At 42.9% G+C, this 25,927-nt stretch overlaps 1 protein-coding gene across 1 annotated transcript; it reads right to left on the bottom strand.

Annotated features, from left to right (window-relative positions):
* Positions 1-655: 655 nt before the first annotated feature.
* LOC138957035 (arginine kinase Oct f 2-like) lies at positions 656-25,655 on the bottom strand (the record flags this gene model as incomplete). The annotated part of the gene is given in 10 exon segments (XM_070328208.1): positions 656-1,847; positions 4,738-4,918; positions 5,495-5,660; positions 11,019-11,167; positions 12,285-12,541; positions 14,426-14,560; positions 21,564-21,728; positions 22,922-23,102; positions 23,920-24,085; positions 25,483-25,655. Coding segments are annotated over 10 exon segments (1,725 nt in total), but the record flags the coding sequence as incomplete, so codon positions are not given.
* Between the last annotated feature and the right edge of the window lie 272 nt (positions 25,656-25,927).

Genomic DNA, 25,927 nt, shown 5'->3' with positions numbered 1-25,927 from the left:
GTTCCTCTCAACAGTCAAAAGCCATCGCTAGAGTTCTTGTGAACCACAGCCGTTGTTTCGTGCATAAAAAACGTGCTATTGTAGATAAGCTCACGTCGAGTCGCATTCAAATGACTAACTATGACGACTGCATTGTGAAAAGGGGGAAAACTGGATCACACGGGTTCACGATGGCTCAGGGGTAAGATAAACCACGCAAAAATAAATTCTTTGAAAATTGTTCGCTCTTTACGGAGGGCACCTAGGATGTTCTCAATTGGTGAGTGTTTAAATGAAAGGGTGTTTGTACTGTGTGTAAAAGCCTGACCGTATCTGTGATGGTTTACGGGAGGCTTACTCTGCCTTTAAGCCATTCGTGTGTTGTTCGCTTGTTTATCTTGTGGGTGTTTAAGCAACCTGCTAGGAAAAAGCGGTTCGATCATGCTCGCTCAGTTTGGGATGTATTCCAGTCGATCGTTATCTTGTACTCTGAAAATTGGAGATACTGTACTTGATCCAGAGTGTGTGTGTGTGTGTGTGTGTGAGAGAGAGAGAGAGAGAGAGAGAGAGAGAGAGAGAGAGAGAGAGAGAGAGAGAGAGAGCATCCATGGACACACATGCACACACACACACTGACAAACACGCGCGCGCGCACTCACATGACAAAACTACTCGATCAATCTTCGATTTTTATTTTGTATTTCGGGAATTCACAACAGGGTTTCACAATGACCGAAACGGTGATGTGAGAACAATCAACACGAGAAAAAAAAAATCAATAACTTATCACAAGTTGAGTGGAATTAGGCCGGAAGCAGACTAGACATGACAACTACCACACATGGGCGTCGATGTTGAGTTTCCGGTCTAGCCCCCTACAGGATAACCCAACGCATTACCAGCATTCTTACCGCTAGCTTCAGAAAATGATACGAAAGAATAATGTCTCCGATGCATTTCTGAACACGATAAATATGCAAATGCGTGGTCTGGCTATATAGTTGAACTGACCGACCGCTATGTTTCTACAAAAGCGAGGGTTTGATGGGAAATCAGGTGGTTTTTTTTTCTAAGAGCGATTGCATCCCAGATGACGTAGGTCACGTGGGATTTCTACGTGCATGGATTGTCCCTCCAAAGTGACTGTCGTTCTTGCTGTAAATGTACACACAAAATTGCAAACTCTAGCTAGCACGGGTAGCCGGTGAAAGTTGTACATCCGGGGCATAACATTTCGATGTCAGTTTACGACCAGGATGTGTAAAACGGATGGTAGGAGTTTCATGGAGGCGAGACTGACTTCGTCAGCCAACAAAAAATATACTCAAACAACTCTCTTCTTCTTCAACAGCAGAACTGACAGAGACGCTTGGCACAGGTTCGGATGACATGTCATGACAAAGTCAATCAGTTCTTAAAACCATCAACACTGCCAGAACAACCCCCTCGGATCATTCTCCAACTCGTTACAAAGATCAGATCAACCTCTCAGTTTCGTTATCATTTGATATTCCTGGCACAGAAAAAACTACTAAAGCGGAGGCACGTTTTGAACGGCCAGCAGACTGTGTTGATATCTCTCTCTCTCTATCTTCTCCGTCTCCCGGGCTCAACCAGAACAGTTTGTAAGTGAAGTAGAACACGCTATGTACAAGATGGCTGCCAGTGCGGATGGCGGGCGGCGCGGGGATTGTGGAAGAGACTTGGCAGGAGAGATTACTTGCCGGAAAGCTCCTTCTCCTTCTTGATGACGGCCTCCACGCCGTTCTTCATCTCCATGATGGCATCGAACTCGCTGAGTCCCAGACGCCTCTTGTTGGAGATGTCGTACACTCCGCCCACACTCTCGGTGTGCTCACCGTGGATACCTGCACGTCAGGCAGCGGGCATCATATATACAATTCAATTCAATTTAATAAAACTTCATTATCTGAATGCAACAAACAGAATTATTCTTTTTGTATGCGCAAACCACCTTCATCTCTCATATACTGTTCAAAAAAAGAAACGCATAGTTGCTACTTGCCAAATTTGTTTTATTTTTCGAAAAAATTAACAGAAAATCCAATATTTAGATTATTTGTTTGAAATTTGGTATGGACACAGTTGAATGCACACACAGTTCATTTGCATCTTCAAATCAATCAGTCAATGAATACGATTGGGTGCCGAGGCTGTCAAGTCAGTAGGGGGTGTGACTGCCTTGAGCAGCAACAACTGCCCGGCACCTTCTGGGCATGGACTGGATCAGATGCCGGATATCTTGCTGTGGGATGGTGTCCCACTCCTCCTGAAGTGCCTGCAATAGATCGCGGTGATTTGCCGGCGCTTCTTCTCGCCTGCGCACACGTCTGTCCAATTCATCCCAGAGGTGTTCTATCGGGTTCATGTCTGGCGACATGGATGGCCAGGGAAGCACCTGGACATGGTGGTCGGTGAGGAACTGGGTGGTGAGTCGTGCTGTGTGCGGGCGAGCGTTGTCCTGCTGGAATATGGCATCCTGGTCAGCCAGAAGAGGAAGGGCGTGTGGGCGCAGAATTTCCTCCACGTATCGCTGGACAGTTATGCGCCCTTAGACATGCACCAGGGTGCTCCTTCCAGCGGTATTGATCGCCCCCCACACCATGACGCCTCCACCACCATGAACGGGTGCCTCATCCACACAGTTGGGCGCGTAACGTTCGTTTACTCTCCGGTAGACCCTCCTCCGACCATCATGTCGCTGGAGCAGGAAGTAGGACTCGTCGCTGAACCACACGTGTCTCCAGTGATTCCGGACGGTCCAGCGAAGGTGCTGGTTGCCCCACTGCACTCGGTTCTGGCGATGGCGGCGGGTGAGGACAGCTCCTCTGTGAGGTCTGCGAGCTCTCAAACCAGCTTCATGCAGGCGGTTCCGCACGGTCTGGTCCGATAATCGGTGTGGCCCGGGGAGAGCCTGGACAGAAGATGAGGCCGACAGGAAACGATTCCGGAGGTGGCGGAGCCGTATGAAGCGGTCGTGAGCAGCAGTTGTCGCCCTTGGTCTTCCCGCTCGTGGCAAGTCAGCAACGGAGCCAGTGGCTTGAAACCTGACCCACAGTCTACTGATGGTGCTCTGGGACACGTGGAAGTGCCTGGCGATTGCACCGTCTTTGACTTTGGCCTGCTTGTAAACGACCCAATGCAATTTGGCGGTCTTCTCTGCTCAATCGGGCCATCTTTCGTCGCTGAATTGTCGTCTGATTTCTTTGTGGCGAACAATCCGCTTTTATGGGTTTTGGAAGACATGGTGAGAGCTCAATATTCCACGAGATTACACTGAAGCATGACGAGTGGTCATGCCAAATGAGCAATTTTGACATTGTAGCCACTGATAACGCATGCGTCACGTGCAGAGCTCACTTGTGGCAATGGACGAAAGGTCGACGACCAGATAAACATTTTCTGCAGTTTGGTGGATATCCTTGTAGCCATATAACTAAATTAACCAAATATTACAAGCTATGCGTTTCTTTTTTTGAACAGTATATGTACATACCGTTCTTTCTTCCCACCTCCACCCTCCCCCCTCCTCCTCCTGCTAGCTTTTTCTTATTCTTTCTGGTTTGCTTTAACAATGCTTTTCATCCAGATAGTTCCACCGTTTATAAGTAATGTTTGTCCGACATCATATTTGTGTTATCTTCCTACTACGTAGGGCGCGTAATATAAGCGTTCGCTTGAGTTCGTTTCCCTGTTGTTTATCGTTGTATTATTGTATCATGTTTGATTTTATAAAACATTGTTTAAACCAAACAGAATTTTTTCTTTTGGCTCGTTTGCAAAATAACATCACATAAGAACACACTCCCAGAACGTATAGACACATCAAAGTATACATCAATACACACAAACCCCACACCACACATATTCATACCCGCACCCTCATACATCCTCGTACATACTCTCGTGTTTTTTTGCTCTTGAGGAAAAAGATACATCCATTTACGATTATATCTTGCCGCAAAAAAAAAAGAAAACATACAAAACAAGAAATTCCTCCGAGGTAGGAAAAACACCCCCGTCCTTACCATTCTCACTGCCACCAACTGAGAAGGTTATTTCCCTTTGACCATTAATATGTCCCTCTATAAGTCCTTGTAGAATCTTAATCCACCAATAACTCCCTAACCGTGTGTTTGACTGGTCCCAATTTTTGTAAGGACCGTCTCAGGAATGTATAGAACCTGTTCACCAAGTTTGGTGACGATCGGTCCGTTCATTCTTGAGATCTATATGCGAACACAAACACACAAACAAACACATCGACCGAATCCTATACACACCCCTATACCGGGGGTGTAATAAAACACCGTTGACATTTGACGAATGAGAGGGGAGACGAAGGGAGAGGCGGAGAAGTTCACTATTACTGTTTACTTGTTTCTTACTGTTTCATGCTCGAAAGGATGTGTCGTAACTGGAGTGTGTGTGTGTGTGTGTGGGTGTGTGTGTGTGTGTGTGTGTGTGTGTGTGTGTGTGTGTGTGTGTGTGTGTGTGTGTGTGGGTGTGCGTGCGTGCGTGTTTGTGTTAGCAACAAACACCAGTCAGAGATCGAGAGACAGCCAGACAGGGACAAAGACAGACACAAACAGTTGGCGATTTGGGAGGAATGCTGGATGAAGTGTAACCGACACAGAAGAATAGTGGCTGGTACAAGTTGTTGCTTCTGGTAAACCAACCGACCAAAGCAATAAACGCAACACAAGCTATCAAGCAAGCCTTTCCAAATGAGCGTACCTCTGGCCTGGATGTTTAATTTGTCGCAGAATTCCTTGAACTCGGGGGTGGCGGCCAGCTTGGGGATCTTGATGTGCACCGAGGCGCGCAGCGTGGTGCCCAGGTTGGAGGGGCAGAAGGTCAGGTAGCCCAAACCGTCACGCTTGGCGAACGACAGCTTCTTCTCCATCGTCTCGATGGCCTGCACACAGCACACGGCATGGGATGAGTCGAGTCTTCAACGTTTAATGAGATACGATACCGATACCTCCACAGCCTATATGGACCTTACACGAAATGTTCTACTGCTAACATGACGAAGTCACCGAGATCAACTTGGTCACTCGGCAAGTCTTCATCGTTTAATGAGATACGATACATGCACAGCCTAGACCTCACAAGACATTTTCTACTGCTAGTACTATGAAAAAGTCACCGAGATAAACTTGGTTGTCAAAATGTAAATTTGTCACTTACTGGGAGACATGTAGAGATGGAGAGACAGTGAAACTGAAAGAGAGACTGAGTGACCGAGTGAAAGAGGGATACAGACAGACAGACAGACAGACAGACTCGACAGACAGAGAGACAGACAGACAGACTCGACAGACAGACAGACAGAGAGACAGACAGAGAGAGAGACAGGCAGACAGAGAGCACATGCATTGCATTGCATTGCATTGCCCTGTATCACCGTAGATCAACCCCCAAACATTGACAACAACACAAAGCAGCTAATCTATACCCGACCCATCTTGCAATAACTGATGACACTCACAGAGACGAGACGAAGGTAGACCTCCTTCAGGTCACCGCCCTGCTGCATGGAGATGAGCCTGAGGTGATCCTCCTCGTTGACCCACACCAGGAACTTCTTGTCGGGGGTGTGGAAGATTCCACGGCCGGTGGGCCAGTCATCGTAACCACTGGCGGCCTTCAGGAACCTGCACGTCACACAATGCCATTCAAGTGAGAATTTGCCATACTAGAGTTCCTGCACGTCACACAATGCCATTCAAGTGAGAATTTGCCATACTAGAGTTCCTGCACGTCACACAATGCCATTCAAGTGAGAATTTGCCATACTGAGACAAAATGGACACTGAGGTTGCAGGATGATCACAAGGAAGTACTTGTTTTGACGTATGTGTTTGTATTTTTGTTGTTCTCACTCTGTTCTATTGTCTGTTCGTTCTATTTTCTCTCCCACTGTGACTGTGTCTCGTACTGTCACTGTGTCAGTGTCAGTCAGTCTGGTGTTTTTGTTTTCACGGTTTGTCTACTTCACTAAACCAAATGGCACCAAGCATTTCAACAAACTACCAAAGACTGTACATCTACTTAAACAGGTTATTAAGATTCTAAATAAAATTGGGTATTAACATGATGGGTTCACCTTTAGAGGAACTGAAGGTTTTTTCCTTCAATGCAAATGGCCTTGCAGATTTTAAAAAGAGGAAGGATGTATTTGCTTTTCTGAGAGAGCAAAACGGTAACATTTTTTTGTTGCAGGAGACACATTTGAAATATGATCAGGAGAATACTGTAAGATCACAGTGGGGCTTTGAGTGTTTTGTAGCAGGATGCGACTCTGGGAGTAAAGGTGTTGCAGTGTTGTTTCGCAACAACTTTGAATATTGTGTTCATGATGTTGTTCGAGACGAAAATGGTCGTTTCATCATTCTGGATATTGAAATGATGGGTAAGCGCATGACTCTTGTGAATGTATATGCGCCTAGTGCAGGCGATCACCCTGAATTTTTTCAAAGCTTGTTCGAGAAGATTGTGTACATGGATAATGAATTGATGGTTATTGGTGGAGATTGGAATGTTGCACTGAATCCAAGAATTGACTCAAACCAGCCCAAAAATGTGTACCGTTGTAAAAGTAGAGAAACAATTTTGGAGTTTATGAATAAGTACGATCTCGTAGATGTGTTTAGAACCATGCATCCGGAATTAAGAAAATTTACCTGGCGTCGCTTTAACAGTATACAAAGAAGCAGATTGGACTTTTTTCTTGTTTCTGATGAACTTTGCCTTGATGTAGTGAGTACAAGTATATTGCCTGGTTATTGTTCTGACCATTCTCTTGTATCGGTTGCCTTTAAAACTAAAATGAGAAAAAGACAACGTTCCCTCTGGAAATTTAATAATTCCTTGCTTCGAGATAAAGTGTTTGAGACTGTGCCAAAAGGTGACGTTTTCATGTCAGTATGTCCCAAATGACATCACCAGTACATTTTTCATTCTATCTAATCTGTTTTCGTTCTATTTTTTCTAATAACATGCGTTAACAATTGATTGCCAACTGGAATGGAAGAGCACAAAAAGTGTAACTTGATATGTAGTTTCTCTAGAGGGAAAAACATCTTCCACTTTCATGTCAGTGTGTCCCATGCAACATACATTTGCCAAACAGCTATGTGCAAGTAGATTATTTGTTAGTGGTATAGAAAATACTGATCAACAATTAAAGTCAGTTTTCACATTCATTTTCTACCTATTTCTTATTTGTTTATTCTGTTGGCAATGGTGAAATGTCAGCAATCGTGTGTCATTCGGGACAGTAGACATGACACCTGACCTTTTGGCACAGTCTCGTTTATGAACCTTGTAAAGGAAGTAATTTTGGAAGTTAAACATGAGTATGTTGTTCCGGTTTATCACCCAGACAGTTTACACTTAATTGATGATAATGAATTGCAGTTTGTCATTGATGATCAGCTTTTTTTCGAAATGTTACTTTTGAAGATTAGAGGCAAATGTATTTCTTACGCATGTTTTAAGAAAAAAGAAGAGCATAAATTGGAAGCAAAACTTATGTCCAGCATTAAATTTTTGGAAGAAAATTTGTGTCAAGATGATGTGCATACTTTGGAACACAAAAAAGAGGAGCTCAGAGCATTGAGAGGGAAAAAGTTAAATGGGATGATTGTTAGGTCAAGGGCGAAGTGGATATATGAAGGAGAGAAGAGCACAAAATATTTTTGTAGTTTGGAAAAGAGAAATTTTGTGCAAAAATCCATGAACTTTTTGCAGAATGACTCTGGTGAATTAATACACGATAACGATTTGATAATAAAAGAAACGAAGAGTTTTTATGAGCGGTTGTATATGTCACGGGAGGATGACCTGATGCAGGTTAACTTTAAATGATTTGATAACACCAACGGTATTGTCAAAAGAGGATAGTGACAAAATGGAAGGTTGTATTACATTACAAGAAGCGTTGTTTGCATTGAAAGAAATGAAAAATGATAAAAGTCCTGGTTCTGATGGTTTTACCACAGAATTTTATAAATTCTTTTTCAAAGATTTGGGCGTTTTTCTTGTACGTTCACTGAACTATGGTTTTCAGTCAGGAGAACTGTCTGCCACGCAGAAAGAGCGGGTCATAATCTGTATTCCCAAGGAAGGAAAAGACAAGCAGTTTCTAAAAAATTGGAGGCCAATAACTCTCCTTAATATTGCCTACAAAATTGCTTCTTCGTGTATTGCCAACAGATTAAAGGCAGTTATTCCCAAGTTGATCAGTAAAGATCAGACTGGTTTCTTGAAGGGAAGGTCCATTGGTGATAATATTAGGTTGTTGTATGATACAATAGCATATGCAAATGAGCATAGAGTGCCTGGTCTTCTCTTGTTGGTTGATTTTGAAAAGGCCTTCGATAGCATTTCCTGGACCTTTATGCGCAAGGTTTTAAAAGCTTTTCAAATTGGAGAAGATGTACAAAGATGGGTTGCAACTTTTTATATTAAAATCAAATCATGTATGTCTGTGAATGGTCAATATTCAGAATGGTTTCAGGTAAAAAGGGTACCAGACAAGGGGATCCCCTATCTTGTTATCTGTACCTTCTCTGTGCGGAGGTGCTTGCACTTATGATATATCAAAATGTAAAGGTAAAAGGTATTAAGATAAGGAATGAAGAAATTCTACTTTCTCAGTTTGCTGACGACACAACTTTTTTCCTGGATGGTAGCAAAGATTGTTTTGATGCTTGTGTTGAAACGCTGCAGTTATTTGCATCAGTCTCTGGCCTTAATATAAATTTTGATAAAACCGTAGTTGTGTGGATAGGGGCCCGGTGTTTTTCAAAAGTGAAATATAAACCAGAAATGAAATTAAATTGGAATCCTGCTACTTTCAAGGTTCTTGGTGTTCTTTTTACATGTGATTTGAAAAATATTGTTGAATTGAATTTCGACATGAAGTTAAATGAAATAAGGAAAATACTTCAAATTTGGTCAAGAAGGAATATATCACCATTTGGAAAGATTGTTGTGATAAAAACACTTGCAATGTCCAAAATAACCCACTTGTTAACAAACCTGCCGGACCCGGATGAAAAGTTTTTAAAAGACTTGAATGCCATGTTGTACAGTTTTCTTTGGAATGGAAAAAATGATAAGATAAAACGTTTAACAGTATGTCAGTTGTATGAAGATGGCGGTTTGAAAATGATTGATGTGAAGTCATTCCTCGCAAGTTTGAAAATTAGCTGGCTAAAGCGCATATTGTGTAATGATGGAAAAGTAACACAAATTCTGTATGCAATATGTCCATTGGTAAGAAAAGTTAAGCAATATGGTGGAGAGTATGCAAATCTTTTGATGTTAAGGGTGAAAAATCCCTTTTGGGCGGACGTCTTTAGACATTATAAGATGTTGTATGACAAAAGTGTGCCCCGAACATTAGAACAATTCGTTTCAGAACCATTACATTATAACAGAAGTATATGTAGAGCTGGTAAATGTATTTGTATGTTAGATTGGATAGAAAATGGAATTGTTTCGGTGGGAAACTTGTTAAGCGACAATGGATATTTAAGTTATGATGATTTTAAGCAACTATATCCAAATGTTTATGTTGATTTTGTGTTATATGAAGGCTTACTTGCCTCAGTAAAGGCATATCAGAGGAAATTGAAACTGATGTAAGGGAGGCTTGTGTTTGGTCTTTTTTGAGTAATAGCAGGGTAAATCAGATTTATTTTTTTACTATTAAAGACCTATCAACAGTAACAGCCCTGGAAAAGTGGGAACACGAGTTACAAATGAATATGGATAAGGCCATGGTTTTTCAAAAAATTAAGAAAAGTACAACTGACCAGAAGCTCCGCTGGTTCCAATACAAAATTTTGTACAGAATTTTACCAACAGGACGTTTCCTGTTTTTGCGCAAATTAGTTAATACGCCATTATGTCCGCTATGTAATCAAGCAGAAGAAACAATATCTCACATGTTATGGCAGTGTGTAAAGATTCAGGATTATTGGTCTGATGTACATACATGGTTAACTACCAATTTTGCCCACTGTCATGGAGTGCAGTTCTCGTTGGAGCTAATTATATGTGGTGTAAAGATAAATTGGTATTCAGACAGAATTTTGGATTCAATGATTTTGATTGCTAAATACATTATTTTTTTAGCAAAATTACAAGGGAGAGAACCTACCGTCACAGCCTTTGTAAATTATGTGAAAAATTGGTTTGAGGCAGAAAAATATCAACGCATAATAGATGGACGTTATGTGCAGTTCGTTTCAGAGTGGAAGCAATATAGCCACCTTTTTCACTGAGGACTTGTTTCTATTACCTAAGTTTGAAGGTTTTCTTTTCGCCTGTTGTCATTCTTCTTTGGTGTGTTTTTTTGGTCAAATGTAAAAGCACATTGCAACAAGTAATATTTCAGGGAGAAATGTTTGTTGTTATCTTCTTTCTTGTTTTGTTTTTTATTGTTGTGGTTATTTTGTTCGTCGTTTGTCTTTTTCTGTAAAATGTATTTAATAATGTAATAAATATGCTTTAAAAAAAATTATAAAAAAAAAGAAAAAAAAAAAGAATTTGAACGTAAGATTAAGAACCACATCGAATACAAACAATGCTCACACACTTGTCACGGCTCACTCACATTGAGCTGTTAAAGGCGCGTGAGATAATTATCGCTCAGTTCGACTCGCTCAGTTCGACTGAGATCTTCAGCAGAGTTCACGAGATGACTTTGTTACGAATCTATCTGAACAAGACACATTTTGATTGTCAGTTTATCCGTCGATTTGCGCTCTAGCTAAGACGGCGGCATTTGTCAATTAAATGCTTCTTCTCCACTATATTTCTTCAATAACATGATCTAGAAATGCGTCAGGTCTTTAACACTGAACGTTAATCATTTCATTCATATCCAAGCCCCGAGTGAGCCCCACCTGGTGAAATCCAACCTGGAGAAAAAGAAAAGAAAAAGAAGGGGTGTGTGTGTATGTGTGTGTGTGTGTGTGTTTTGAGTATTGTCTACTGACCTGTCGCTGTCGTTGAAGAGGAAATGGTCGTCGGTGAGCTGCTTCTGTACCTCCTTGGACATGCCGGTGAGGGGGTAGTAGGTGCCCTTCAGGGGTCCTTCCAGGGTGCTGAGAGCCGCCACCGTTATCTTCTCCATGTTGACACGGTCCTGACACAGTGACAAATACACACAGTGTTAGCACACACGGTCCTGACACAGTGACAAGTACGCACACTGTTAGTGTTAGCACACACGGTCCTGACACAGTGACAAATACACACAGTGTTAGCACACACGGTCCTGACACAGTGACAAGTACACACACTGTTAGCACACACAGTCCTGACACAGTGACATGTACACACAGTGTTAGCACACACGGTCCTGACACAGTGACAAATACACACAGTGTTAGCACACACGGTCCTGACACAGTGACAAGTACGCACACTGTTATAGTGTTAGCACACACGGTCCTGACACAGTGACAAATACACACAGTGTTAGCACACACAGTCTTGACACAGTGACATGTACACACACTGTTAGCACACACGGTCCTGACACAGTGACATGTACACAGTGTTAGCACACACGGTCCTGACACAGTGACAAGTACGCACAGTGTTAGCACACACGGTCCTGACACAGTGACATGTACACACACTGTTAGCACACACAGTCCTGACACAGTGACATGTACACACACTGTTAATAGCACAAAGTAATCACTATCCTTTCACCATTTTTCATAAATACAACAAACTCATTAAAGTGTGTGTGTGTGTGTGTGTGTGTGTGTGTGTGTGTGTGTGTGTGTGTGTGTGTGTGTGTGTGTGTGTGTGTGTGTGTGTGTGTGTGCAGGCGCGCGTGCATGCGTGTGTGTGTGTTTTAGTGTGCGGTTTATGTGTGTGTGTGTGTGTGTGTGTGTGTGTGTGTGTGTGTGCAGGCGCGCGTGCATGCGTTTGTGTGTGTTTTAGTGTGCGGTTTGTGTGTGTGTGTGTGTGTGTGTGTGTGTGTGTGTGTGTGATTGTGTGTGCCTGTGAGCAATTTGTATGTGTGCGCGCGTGAAATGTATGCGTGTGATTGAGTGTGCGTGTGTGTCTCTCTCTTTCTTTCCCTCCCACGGCCTGGACATTTTTGTTCTCCAAACAACCCAAATTGTGAAATTTGGTGTCATCTGAGCTCTAAGTTTGCCATTACATTCACTCCCCCCCCCCCCCCCCCCCTCTCGCTAGCCTATCCCCGTCACTCTCTCCGCCTAAAGAACACAACCGACACTAACCTCCTTGGTGATCACAGGGGGGAAGCCGTAGCTGTCATGGGAGCGGCCGACGCGGACACGCGTGGACACGATCATTTCCCCAGAGGGGTCAAGGTTGGGGAAGGTGATCTTCTCCTTGCCGAAGTTGGGCGTGGGGTGGTTGAGCTTGTCCACCTTGTGGTAGTCCTTGATGACGGCATCCAGCACCGGGGCGAAGACGGTGTAGCCATCAGGGTCACAGGCGTAGATGCCGACGCCACTATCGGGGTTCTCGCATCCTGCCAACGTTTTAACTTTCTGAGCGTGTTTTTAATCCAAACATATCATATCTATATGTTTTTGGAATCAGGAACCGACAAGGAATAAGATGAAAGTGTTTTTAAATTGATTTCGAAAATTTAATTTTGATAATAATTTTTATATTTTTAATTTTCAGAGCTTGTTTTTAATCCAAATATAACATATTTATGTTTTTGGAATCAGAAAATGATGAAGAATAAGATGAACGTAAATTTGGATCGTTTTATAACAAAATTATTTTTTTTACAATTTTCAGATTTTTAATGACCAAAGTCATTAATTAATTTTTAAGCCACCAAGCTGAAATGCAATACCGAAGTCCGACCTTCGTCGAAGATTGCTCGGCCAAAATTTCAATCAATTTGATTGAAAAATGAGGGTGTGACAGTGCCGCCTCAACTTTTACAAAAAGCCGGATATGACGTCATCAAAGACATTTATCGAAAAAAATGAAAAAAATGTCCGGGGATATCATTCCCAGGAACACTCATGTAAAATTTCATAAAGATCGGTCCAGTAGTTTACTCTGAATCGCTCTAAACACACACACAGACAGACAGGCAGACAGACAGACACACACACACACACACACACACACACACACACACACACACACACACACACACACATACACACACACACACCACGACCCTCGTCTCGATTCCCTGTCTATGTCAAAACATTTAGTTAAAACTTGACTAAATGTAAAAACATACAGAGGCACGAAGAAACAGAGAAAGGTTCAGCAAATCAGTGTTTAAGTTCAGGAAGTCAGGTCAGCCAGTTTTTCTGACCTTGCCAGTGTATCTTATCGCTGTTTGAACAGGTCAGGTCACACACAGTTCTACTTCTATCACAGCCACAGACAGAGAGTGACCGAGTATCAACTGTGCAAACGCGTTTCTGTGTGTGTGTGTGTGTGTGTGTGTGTGTGTGTGTGTGTGTGTGTGTGTGTGTGTGAGAGTGAGTGAGTGAGTGAGTGAGTGAGTGCGTGTGTGTGTGTGTGTGTGTGTGTATGTATGTATGTGTGTGTGTGTGTGTGTGTGTGTGTGTGTGTGTGTGTGCGTGCGTGCATGTATTAACCCCTAAATGTGTCCGTGCATGTGTTCCGTTTATCTTCTTTACAGCACGTCACCCACCATTTTGCCAATCGGTCAAATGAAGGACAGACCGAACTAAAAATCAAGTACAGTCGGACGAGAAATCTTGCTGAAGATAACATTACACGAAAACACAAGTGCAGATTTCTATCACCAAGTGATTCATTGCGAAATGAAGTGAAGCAATATAGTGCAGTTGGAACAATCTCGCCTCTCTGTGAAGAAACGAGCCTTCGGTGACTGAGAGAGGAGCAGAGATATGCGGTGAAACTGATAGCTTTCAAACAGCTTAGGTCACTGCATTGACATCGAAAGATATTCGCACTATCGCTCTATATCAGCAAAATGGAGATCTCACGCTGGTACAAATTCAGAAGCGTTTTGGGACAATGAAAGCAACATTTTCAAGCGGTTTTCTTGAAGTTAAATCTAAAAACAAATCTATTTCAGCCTCGTGTGCCATGTTCTGCCCCATTTCGTTGGAAGTTGTAAGCTTAGCGTTTGCGGTTATTTTTATTGCATCACGTTTGTTCCAGCCCACAATCCTTCGAAGGAAATAGATTTAAAACGACCTCTAGCACAAGCAAGTGGGGATCAAATTTTCAAATCAGCACTTTTTCTAAACCGTAAAATCAGTTAAAACGGTTTAAACAGAAAACAATTTAGTCCAGGCGCTGATCAAAACAGCGAAGCACTGTATGCCAACAAGGAATTGTTTGACTGAATAAAACACGGAATACAATGATAAAAAGTGATCGGTACCTGATCGAATGCAATCCGCCAAAGTTCCACCGAATTTCGTTTTCAGTCCTTTCAACTTAGTAAAGAGATCTGGAGTAAGATGTTTTTTCAGCAACGATTTGCAGTTGGCTGCGCCCTGAAGTTTTTTCCACAAGGCTTCTACGTCGGCCATGATGACAGCAGGTCGGAACGGGTGGACACACTCGAAAAAACCAACTCGACACTACACAAGCAAGGACAATCACACAATCACCGGCAGTGGTCGTTACAGACTTCTCCCCGATCCGTTTTGGAACTGAGCTATTTCCAAGGAGGTGGATTTGACGTAGATGACGACGACCAATTCGGCCAATGGGCGTCGAGTTCACAGACCCGTATGACACCATCGGCAGGCTTCGGTAAAGTTCGGAAGGTTAATCCTCTTTCAGATAAGCTGCCGCTAACCTCAATGTCCTTCAGACGTGCCGCGCTAGCACTTTCCGCTCAACTCTGTTTGCACGTTTTGTGTTTCACTCGCTGCTTCCCGGCTTGTTCCCCTTTCTAGGTCATCCCCATGCCAAAATCTTCATACACACGTGTGTAGCCTACTGTCTACTGATCGACACGTCTTACAGACATACAACGTGCTCATGTGAGTGGTTTGTGTGCAGACCAAATCAAATGGTCAGCCCTTGGGTTTAGATCTGTTTTGAGGGTCGTGCTGGTTTTGGCAAACTTTTTTTCTTTTTTTGTTGTTGATCACACGTTCCGAGAATATAACGTATTACTTACGATCAAAAAAAAAAGACATAGGACAAGCGAGTCATTTTTAGAAACTAGCTTCCAGTTCGTTTAGAAACCTATCTCCAAGACCCAGTTTCACCGCAGATTTTTCTTCTTCATAGTTTTCCCCTCATACTTCCTGTTCTTTCCCTTTTCTCTTCTTGACTGAGTCACCATAGCAACTTGTTTTTCCCCAGACATCTGTTTCACCTTTCCTTCTTCTTGTCATCGTAACGATATTTGCAACGCACACAGACTATCAACCACAGAGATATACTAAGTAGCCTATTCTATATCTCTGTGCTAGCAACTCGTATCTTCCAACTTCAACAACGATAAGATGAACCTGTTGTCTTGATGCCCCCCTCCACATGCACACACACACCCAGCCGTCCTTCTATGGGCAGTGGCGGCCCCCCGGGATGCACCAAGCATCCTACTAAGTAGTTTCAAAAGGCTAATTTAAATGTACGTAGGGCGTGAGTGTATGTGCGTATGTGTGAGTGTGTGTGTGTTTGTGTATTTTATCAATTGCGGTGTCTAAACTCACGTAACAGTAAGTACACTAATGAGTGTACCTAAACGAGTGTGATTTCGCAGATGTGATTTCATAACTATTAACTATGTCGTTCAACACCTCCAGACATTGTGTTAATTTTGTCCACGACCCCCCAAGTATTCTGCTGCTTTTAACATTGTGAAAACATCTGCATCCAAACATGCGTGTGTTTCTTGTTTGTGTGTGTTAATCTTCGATTCAGACCCTTCAATTAACTACGCTTTTCTTTCTTTTTACATTTAGTCAAGTTTTGACTAAATGTTTTAACGTTGAGGGGGGAATCGAGACGAGGGTCGTGGTGTATGTGCGTGTGTGTGTGTGTGCGTGTGTGTGTGTGTGTGTGTGTGTGTGTGTGTGTATGTGTGTGTGTGTGTGTGTATGTGTGTGTGTGTGTGTGTCTGTCTGTGTGTGTGTGTAGAGCAATTCAGACTAAACTACTGGACCGATCTTTATGAAATTTGACATGAGAGTTCCTGGGTATGAAATCCCCATACTTGTTTTTCATTTTTTTTTTAATAAATGTCTTTGATGACGTCATATCCGGCTTTTCGTGAAAGTTGAGGCGGCACTGTCACGCCCTCATTTTTCAACCAAATTGGTTGAAATTTTGGTCAAGTAATCTTCGACGAAGCCCGGACTTCGGTATTGCATTTCAGCTTGGTGGCTTAAAAATTAATTAATGACTTTGGTCATTAAAAATCTGAAAATTGTAAAACAATTATTTTTTTTATAAAACGATCCAAATTTACGTTCATCTTATTCTCCATCATTTGCTGATTCCAAAAACATATAAATATGTTATATTTGGATTAAAAACAAGCTCTGAAAATTAAATATATAAAAATTATTATCAAAATTAAATTTTCGAAATCAATTCAAAAACACTTTCATCTTATTTCTTGTCGGCTCCTGATTCCAAAAACATATAGATATGATATGTTTGGATTAAAAACACGCTCAGAAAGTTAAAACAAAGAGAGGTACAGAAGAGCGTGCTATCCTTCTCAGCGCAACTACTCCCCCGCTCTTCTTGTCAATTTCACTGCCTTTGCCGTGAGCGGTGGACTGACGATATCGATGCTACGAGTATACGGTCTTGCTGCGTTGCATTGCGTTCAGTTTCATTCTGTGAGTTCGACAGCTACTTGACTAAATGTTGTATTTTCGCCTTACGCGACTTGTTTCTTCTTCTTCTTCTTCTTCTTCTTCTTCTTCTTCTTCTTCTTCTTCTTCTTCTTCTTCTTCTCTTTCTTCTTCGTTTTAAAGAAAAGAGTGTTGTTAAGGCAACAGTTTGTACAGATTTTAATGTATAATTATGCTAGGAGATTCTTAACACCTATTGGTCTTCTATGCAGAGCAAAAGTACTTTGTGTGCAATTTTGCTAACACGACATGCCTGCCAAGATCGATAAAAAGATAGAAATTGAAAGCAAGAATGAGGTAAATTTAGTGAGTCAGTGTGTGTGTGTGTGTGTGGGTGTGTGTGTGACTGTGTGTGTGTGTGTGTGTGTGGGTACGTGCGTATCTGCGTGCATGCATGCAAGCGTGCGTGCGCGTGCGTGCGTGCGTGTGTGTGTGTGTCTGTGTGTGTCTGTGTGTGTGTGTGTGTGAATGTGTGTTTGTGTGAGCCCCGTTAAGCTGCCTTTTGCAAGTTTACACACCCTCATAAGGATGCCGGGTCGGTATATCCTGCCGGCAGCATAGGAAAATATTGTCAAAAGCCGTATAAAACGGTCAATAAATACCCCTAAATTAAGTTTCGTTTCGTTTTACGTCAGGCAGGAAAATGGAGGTAAAATGTCACGGATGCATGTTTTTTACACACCTCTTGCGTAACACGTGACCGCGCTTACGCGGTAAAATTCCTCACACAAGGTCACACAAGTTCGGCGCGCCATAAGTTCAGTTGACACTGAAAATGGACGCCGTAGTTTGGAGAGAGCAGCGGCAAGAGCAGCGATGTGACCGAAAGAGGCCGGTATATTTAATTTGGATGATTTATGTTTATAATATACGAAAGTGTGTGTGTGTGTGTGTGTGTGTGTGTTTGTAGGAGCACCGTTAAGCTGCCTTTTGCCCACTTTATGATAGTAAATGTCAACATACACTACATGGCATCTCTTTTCATGTAAAATGTCAGCTTAGCTAAAGTTTCAAAATAGGCGAATGATTTCTTTCCAACTTCATTTAGAATTACAAAATAAAGTTTCATCTCAAATCTGGACAGAATCGGCCTGTAAACTCTGCTCATTTTTCCCGGCATCTTAATGATTGTGCAAACTCACTGACCGGATAACGTGGCTCACACCAGTAAATGTGTGTGTGAATGTGTGTGTGAATGTGTGTGTATGTGTGTGTCTGTGTGTGTGTCTGTGTGAATGTGTGTGTGAATGTGTGTGTGAATGTGTGTGTGTGTGTTTGTGTCAAAGCGCGCGCGCGCGTGTGTGTGTGTGTGTGTGTGTGTATGTGTGTTTTTGTGTGTGTTCGTGTGTGTGTGTGCGTGCCGCGTGTGTGTGTGTGTGAGTGTGTGTGTGTGTGCGTGTGTGTGTGTGTGTGTGTGTGTGTGTGTGTGTGTGTGTGCGTGCGTGCGTTTATTCGCGTGTGTGTGTGCGTGCGTGCGTCTGTGTGTGTGTGTGTGTGGAGAACTGAATTTTGTGAAGAAGCCGGTTAGTCAAGGGGGGACAAATAGGCAAAATCACGATATAAACTAGATGAATACCCGCTGTTGCTGTTCTTTGCTGTTACTGGTGTTGCTGCAACTTTCACCTGTATGCACCACTGCGCCACTGTTTCATCGAATGGACCCTGGCTACACTGAGAGTTGAGAGCACCCATGCGTAGACCATCTTGTCATCTTTCTAACCCTTTATGAAGAACTTTGAGTTGTGATAACGTGGAGTGTTAACGCCTGTACAGGCAGACTTTTTACAGAGCAGCTAAGTGTGTTCTAACTTTACACGGTTCAGCGTGTTCTTATTATTTCATAAACTTTAACTGGCTTTTGTCAGTTATTTTTGTTTTACGACTTGGTCGTGAAAACACGTTTAGCTTCACGAGAAGAGGGAGGTGGAGAGTTAGTGTATATAAACAGACGTCTGGAACTTATACTTTTGTTGATTCTAACTTGTTGTTGTGACTGCGAGAGTGGATCGTGGTGTGGTTAGTCAGTTAGCAGTAATTGACCGTTTTAGGTCATTCATTTGACCATTAATACGTGACAGTGTGTGTGTGTGTGTCTGTACTTTTCTTGTTATGATTTTCCGAGGGCAGAAAACATCTCTCATGTAGGTGCACATCAGAAATGTTTTAGCTCTGAGATAACCTTTCGTTACACATTAGGGTGGTTACTTCCCCTGCGATGAGAAGCCGGTGTAAGCTTATGAAGAGTTACGAGCCCTGTTTCCATATAATTTCCGGACACCCATGTATACGATCCTTTGGATTTTTGTTCTCGTACGTTTTTCTTTCTTTAACTTTGGATTTCCCTTTTTTGTTGTTGACAATGTTTAATAATTGGGTCCCAAATTAACTTCCTCCGTTCGTAGTATGTCATGGAGTTATGTCCCTTGAACATAAAACCAATCATGGTTCAAGTAATGCATCAGTGACAGTGTCCCGAGAGAGAGAGGAATAAAAAAAAAAAGTAAAATGACCTTGATAACATGGACATGCGTTACTGTACTCGTTATTGTACTCTTTCGAAAATATATTTTCCATGATACTTTCGCCCTGCCTAAATCGAACATAGAAACTTGTGATAATTGAACAAGTCACAAGTTGGGGCTTGATTTTCTGCAGTTTTAAAACCTGGCCAGTATACCACGTACGCTTTGTGATGAGGCGTGTCACTCTTCGCTGTTTTCCTATGATGTTCTTATTTTCTAATTGCAGGGCCGGACCAAATGAGTTGTAAAGGGGGGGTTCCTCCTTTTTTGGGGGGGAAAATCAGCGAAGTGGCAAAGCCACAAAGCAGGCGCGCGAACTAGGGGGGTCCGGGGGCATGCTCCCCCGGAAAATTTTTGAAAAACGGTTAAAATCTGTGCAATCTGGTGCATTCTGGGCCTTGTTTTGAGGGTTAAGAGCAGCATTGTTTTGGTGCTAAAACTAGTAAAAGTCAAAGCAAGGTACATGCTTTTTCCAGGGGTGGGGTTCCGGAACCCCTGGAACCCCCCCCCCTGGGTCCGGCCCTGAATTCTGTATGAAACTTCAAATCTACCAACGTGTTTGTGTCATGAAAAAGCACATTTCTGAGTGTTCTACTATTGAGTTGCGTTTCATTTTATGCCGATAGCATTAAATGCTTTTGTTTAATTGCGTTGCACTTTCTTAACGAACTCTTGTTTAAACTCATGTTCATACTTTAATGCTGGGGTTCATTTATTGCAATGTACAAGCAAAGTCTTTGTAAGTGTGTATGAAAGTTCTGTTTGCCATTTTCAGATTGAATTGGAGCCCGGTGTGTAAATTGCCTTCCTTCTCGAGTAGAAATATTAAGCCATTCGTGTGTTGTTCGCTTGGTTATCTTGTGGGTGTTTAAGCAACCTGCTAGGAAAAAACGGTTCGATCATGCTCGCTCAGTTTGGGATGTATTCCAGTCGATCGTTATCTTGTACTCTTAAAAATTGGAGATACTGTACTTGATCCAAAGTGTGTGTGTGTGTGAGAGAGAGAGAGAGAGAGAGAGAGAGAGAGAGAGAGAGAGAGAGAGAGAGAGAGAGAGAGAGAGATCATCCATGGACACACATGCACACACACACACTGACAAACACGCGCGCGCGCACTCACATGACAACACTACTCAATCAATCTTCGATTTTTATTTTGTATTTCGGGGAATTCACAACAGGGTTTCACAATGACCGAAACGGTGATGTGATAATAATCAACACGATAAAAAAAATCAATAACTTATCACAGGTTGAGTGGAATTAGGCCGGAAGCAGACTAGACATGACAACTACCACACATGCGCTTCGATGTTGAGTTTCCGGTCTAGCCCCCTACAGGATAACCCAACGCATTACCAGCATTCTTACCGCCAGCTTCAGAAAATGATACGAAAGAATAATGTCTCCCGGATGCATTTCTGAACACGATAAATATGCAAATGCGTGGTCTGGCTATATAGTTGAACTGACCGACCGCTATGTTTCTACAAAAGCGAGGGTTTGATGGGAAATCAGGTGGGTTTTTTTTTCTAAGAGCGATTGCATCCCAGATGACGTACGTCACTTGGAATTTCTACGTGCATGGATTGTCCCTCCAAAGTGACTGTCGTTCTTGCTGTAAATGGTACACACAAAATTGCAAACTCTAGCTAGCACGGGTAGCCGGTGAAAGTTGTACATCCGGGGCATAACATTTCGATGTCAGTTTACGACCAGAACGTGTAAAACGGATGGTAGGAGTTTCGTGGAGGCGAGACTGACTTCGTCAGCCAACAAAAAATATACTCAAACAACTCTCTTCTTCTTCAACAGCAGAACTGACAGAGACGCTTGGCACAGGTTCGGATGACATGTCATGACAAAGTCAATCAGTTTTTAAAACCATCCAACACTGCCAGAACAACCCCCTCGGATCATTCTCCAACTCGTTACAAAGATCAGATCAACCTCTCAGTTTCGTTATCATTTAATATTCCTGGCACAGAAAAAACTACTAAAGCGGTGGCACGTTTTGAACGGCCTGCAGACTGTGTTGATATATCTCTCTCTCTCTCTATCTTCTCCGTCTCCCGGGCTCAACCAGAACAGTTTGTAAGTGAAGTAGAACACGCTATGTACAAGATGGCTGCCAGTGCGGATGGCGGGCGGCGCGGGGGATTGTGGAAGAGACTTGGCAGGGGAGATTACTTGCCGGAGAGCTCCTTCTCCTTCTTGATGACGGCCTCCACGCCGTTCTTCATCTCCATGATGGCTTCGAACTCGCTGAGTCCCAGACGCCTCTTGTTGGAGATGTCGTACACTCCGCCCACACTCTCGGTGTGCTCACCGTGGATACCTGCACATCAGGCAGCGGGCATCATATACAATTCAATTCAATTCAATTCAATTCAATTCAATTCAATTCAATTCAATTCAATTCAATAAAACTTCATTATCTGAATGCAACAAACAGAATTATTCTTTTTGTATGCGCTAACCACCTTCATCTCACATATGTAGGCTACATATCGTTCTTTCCTCCCACCTCCACCCTCTTCCTCCTGCTAGCTTTTTCTTATTCTTTCTGGTTTGCTTCAACAATGCTTTTCATCTAGATAGTTCCACAGTTTATAAGTAATGTTTGTCCGACATCATATTTGTGTTGTTTTCCTACTACGTAGGGCGCGTAATATAAGCGTTCGCTTGAGTTCGTTTCCCTGTTGTTTATCGTTGTATTATTGCATCATGTTTGATTTTATAAAACATTGTTTAAACCAAACAGAATTTTTTCTTTTGGCTCGTTTGCAAAACAACATCACATGAGAACACACTCCCAGAACGTATAGACACATCAAAGTACACATCAATACACACAAACCCCACACCACCGTGCACATATCTGGATCCATACCCGCACCCTCACATACATCCTCTTACATACTCTCGTGTTTTTTTGCTCTTGAGGAAAAAGATACATCCATTTACGATTATATCTTGCCGCAAAAAACCCAAAAAAACATACAAAATAAAACACCGTTGACATTTGACGAATGAGAGGGGAGACGAAGGGAGAGGCGGAGAAGTTCACTATTACTGTTTACTTGTTTCTTACTGTTTTCATGCTCGAAAGGATGTGTCGTAACTAGAGTGTGTGTCAGGGGCGGACGAGGGGGGGGGGGGGCACAGGGGGCACGTGCCCCCCCCCCCCCCCCGAAAAAAAAAAAAAAAGAAGAAGAAAAAAAAAAGATTTTTCTATGCTGATTCTATGACCATTTCTTAATGCTTCTTTGGGCAAAAATTTTTTCCGGGGGGGCATGCCCCAGGACCCCCCTAGCAAATTCGGGCGCTTCGCGCCCATTCACATTCACTTTCAGCCAGACAGGGACAAAGACAGACACAAACAGTTGGCGATTTGGGAGGAATGCTGGATGAAGTGTAACCGACACAGAAGAATAGTGGCTGGTACAAGTTGTTGCTTCTGGAAAACCAACCGACCAAAGCAATAAACGCAACACAATCTATCAAGCAAGCCTTTCCAAATGAGCGTACCTCTGGCCTGGATGTTTAATTTGTCGCAGAACTCCTTGAACTCGGGGGTGGCGGCCAGCTTGGGGATCTTGATGTGCACCGAGGCGCGCAGCGTGGTGCCCAGGTTGGAGGGGCAGAAGGTCAGGTAGCCCAGACCGTCACGCTTGGCGAACGACAGCTTCTTCTCCATCGTCTCGATGGCCTGCACACAGCACACGGCATGGGATGAGTCGAGTCTTCAACGTTTAATGAGATACGATACCGATACCTCCACAGCCTATATGGACCTTACACGAAATGTTCTACTGCTAGCATGACGAAGTCACCGAGATCAACTTGGTCACTCGGCGAGTCTTCATTGTTTAATGAGATACGATACCGATACCTACACAGCCTAGACCTCACAAGACATTTTCTACTGCTAGTACTATGAAAAAGTCACCGAGATAAACTTGGTTGTCAAAATGTATTTGTCACTTACTGGGAGACATGTAGAGATGGAGAGACAGTGAAACTGAAAGAGAGACTGAGTGACCGAGTGAAAGAAGGACACAGACAGACAGACAGAGAGACAGACAGATAGACAGTGAAACTGACAGAGAGACTGAGTGACCGAGTGAAAGAGGGACACAGACAGACAGACAGACAGACAGACAGACAGAGAGACAGTGAAACTGAAAGAGAGACTGAGTGACCGAGTGAAAGAAGGACACAGACAGACAGACAGAGAGACAGAGAGACAGAGAGACAGACAGAGAGACAGTGAAACTGAAAGAGAGACTGAGTGACCGAGTGAAAGAAGGACACAGACAGACAGACAGAGAGACAGACAGACAGACAGACTCGACAGACAGACAGACAGAGAGACAGACAGAGAGAGAGACAGGCAGACAGAGAGCACATGCATTGCATTGCATTGCATTGCCCTGTATCACCGTAGATCAACCCCCAAACATTGACAACAACACAAAGCAATTAATCTATACCCGACCCATCTTGCCATAACTGATGACACTCACAGAGACGAGACGAAGGTAGACCTCCTTCAGGTCACCGCCCTTCTGCATGGAGATGAGCCTGAGGTGATCCTCCTCGTTGACCCACACCAGGAACTTCTTGTCGGGGGTGTGAAAGATTCCACGGCCGGTGGGCCAGTCATCGTAACCACTGGCGGCCTTCAGGAACCTGCACGTCACACAATGCCATTCAAGTGACAATTTGAACGTAAGATTAAGAACCACATCGAATACAAACAATGCTCACACACTTGTCACGGCTCACTCACATTGAGCTGTTAAAGGCGCGTGAGATAATTATCGCTCAGTTCGACTCGCTCAGTTCGACTGAGATCTTCAGCAGAGTTCACGAGATGACTTTATTACGAATCTGAACAAGACACATTTTGATTGTCAGTTTATCCGTCGATTTGCGCTCTAGCTAAGACGGCGGTATTTGTCAATTAAATGCTTCTTCTCCACTATATTTCTTCAATAACATGATCTAGAAATGCGTCAGGTCTTTAACACTGAACGTTAATAATTTCATTCATATCCAAGCCCCGAGTGAGCCCCACCTGGTGAAATCCAACCTGTAGAAAAAGAAACAAGTCGCGTAAGGCGAAAATACAATATTTAGTCAAGTAGCTGTCGAACTCACAGAATGAAACTGAACTCAATGCAACGCAGCAAGACCGTATACTCGTGGTCCACCGCTCACGGCATAGGCAGTGAAATTGACAAGAAGAGCGCGCGAGCGGGGTAGTGGTTACGCTATGCTGCATAGCACGCTTTTCTGTACCTCTCTTCGTTTTAACTTTCTGAGCGTGTTTTTAATCCAAACATATCATATCTATATATTTTTGGAATCAGGAACCGACAAGGAATAAGATGAAAGTGTTTTTAAATTGATTTCGAAAAAAAATTTTTGATAATAATTTTTATATATTTAATTTTCAGAGCTTGTTTTTAATCCGAATATAACATATTTATATGTTTTTGGAATCAGCAAATGATGGACAATAAGATAAACGTAAATTTGGATCGTTTTATAAATTTTTAATTTTTTTTACAATTTTCAGATTTTTAATGACCAAAGTCATTAATTAATTTTTAAGCCACCAAGCTGAAATGCAATACCGAACCCCGGGCTTCGTCGAAGATTACTTGACCAAAATTTCAACCAATTTGGTTGAAAAATGAGGGCGTGACAGTGCCGCCTCAACTTTCACGAAAAGCCGGATATGACGTCATGAAAGACATTTATCAAAAAAATGAAAAAAACGTTCGGGGATTTCATACCCAGGAACTCTCATGTCAAATTTCATAAAGATCGGTCCAGTAGTTTAGTCTGAATCGCTCTACACACACACACACACACACACACACACACACACACACAGACACACAGACACACACACGCACATACACCACGACCCTCGTTTCGATTCCCCCTCGATGTTAAAATATTTAGTCAAAACTTGACTAAATATAAAAAAGAAGGTGTGTGTGTGTGTGTGTGTGTGTGTGTGTGTGTGTGTGTGTGTGTGTGCGTGTGTGTGTGTGTTTTGAGTATTGTCTACTGACCTGTCGCTGTCGTTGAAGAGGAAATGGTCGTCGGTGAGCTGCTTCTGTACCTCCTTGGACATGCCGGTGAGGGGGTAGTAGGTGCCCTTCAGGGGTCCTTCCAGGGTGTTGAGAGCCGCCACCGTTATCTTCTCCATGTTTTCACGGTCCTGACACAGTGACAAATACACACAGTGTTAGCACACACGGTCCTGACACAGTGACAAGTACGCACACTGTTAGCACACACGGTCCTGACACAGTGACAAGTACGCACACTGTTAGCACACACGGTCCTGACACAGTGACAAATGCACACACTGTTAGCACACACGGTCCTGACACAGTGACATGTACACACAGTGTTAATAGCACAAACTCAAAGTAATCACTTTCCTTTCACCATTTTTCATATTAAAATACAACAAACTCATTAAAGTGTGACTGTGTGTGTGTGTGTGTGTGT

This window comes from Littorina saxatilis, unplaced genomic scaffold (assembly GCF_037325665.1).
Source record: "Littorina saxatilis isolate snail1 unplaced genomic scaffold, US_GU_Lsax_2.0 scaffold_1359, whole genome shotgun sequence".
In the NCBI taxonomy this organism is placed as follows: domain Eukaryota; kingdom Metazoa; phylum Mollusca; class Gastropoda; order Littorinimorpha; family Littorinidae; genus Littorina; species Littorina saxatilis.
The sequence above is the reverse complement of the archived record's forward strand: the minus strand, read 5'-3'. Positions and strand labels throughout refer to the sequence as shown.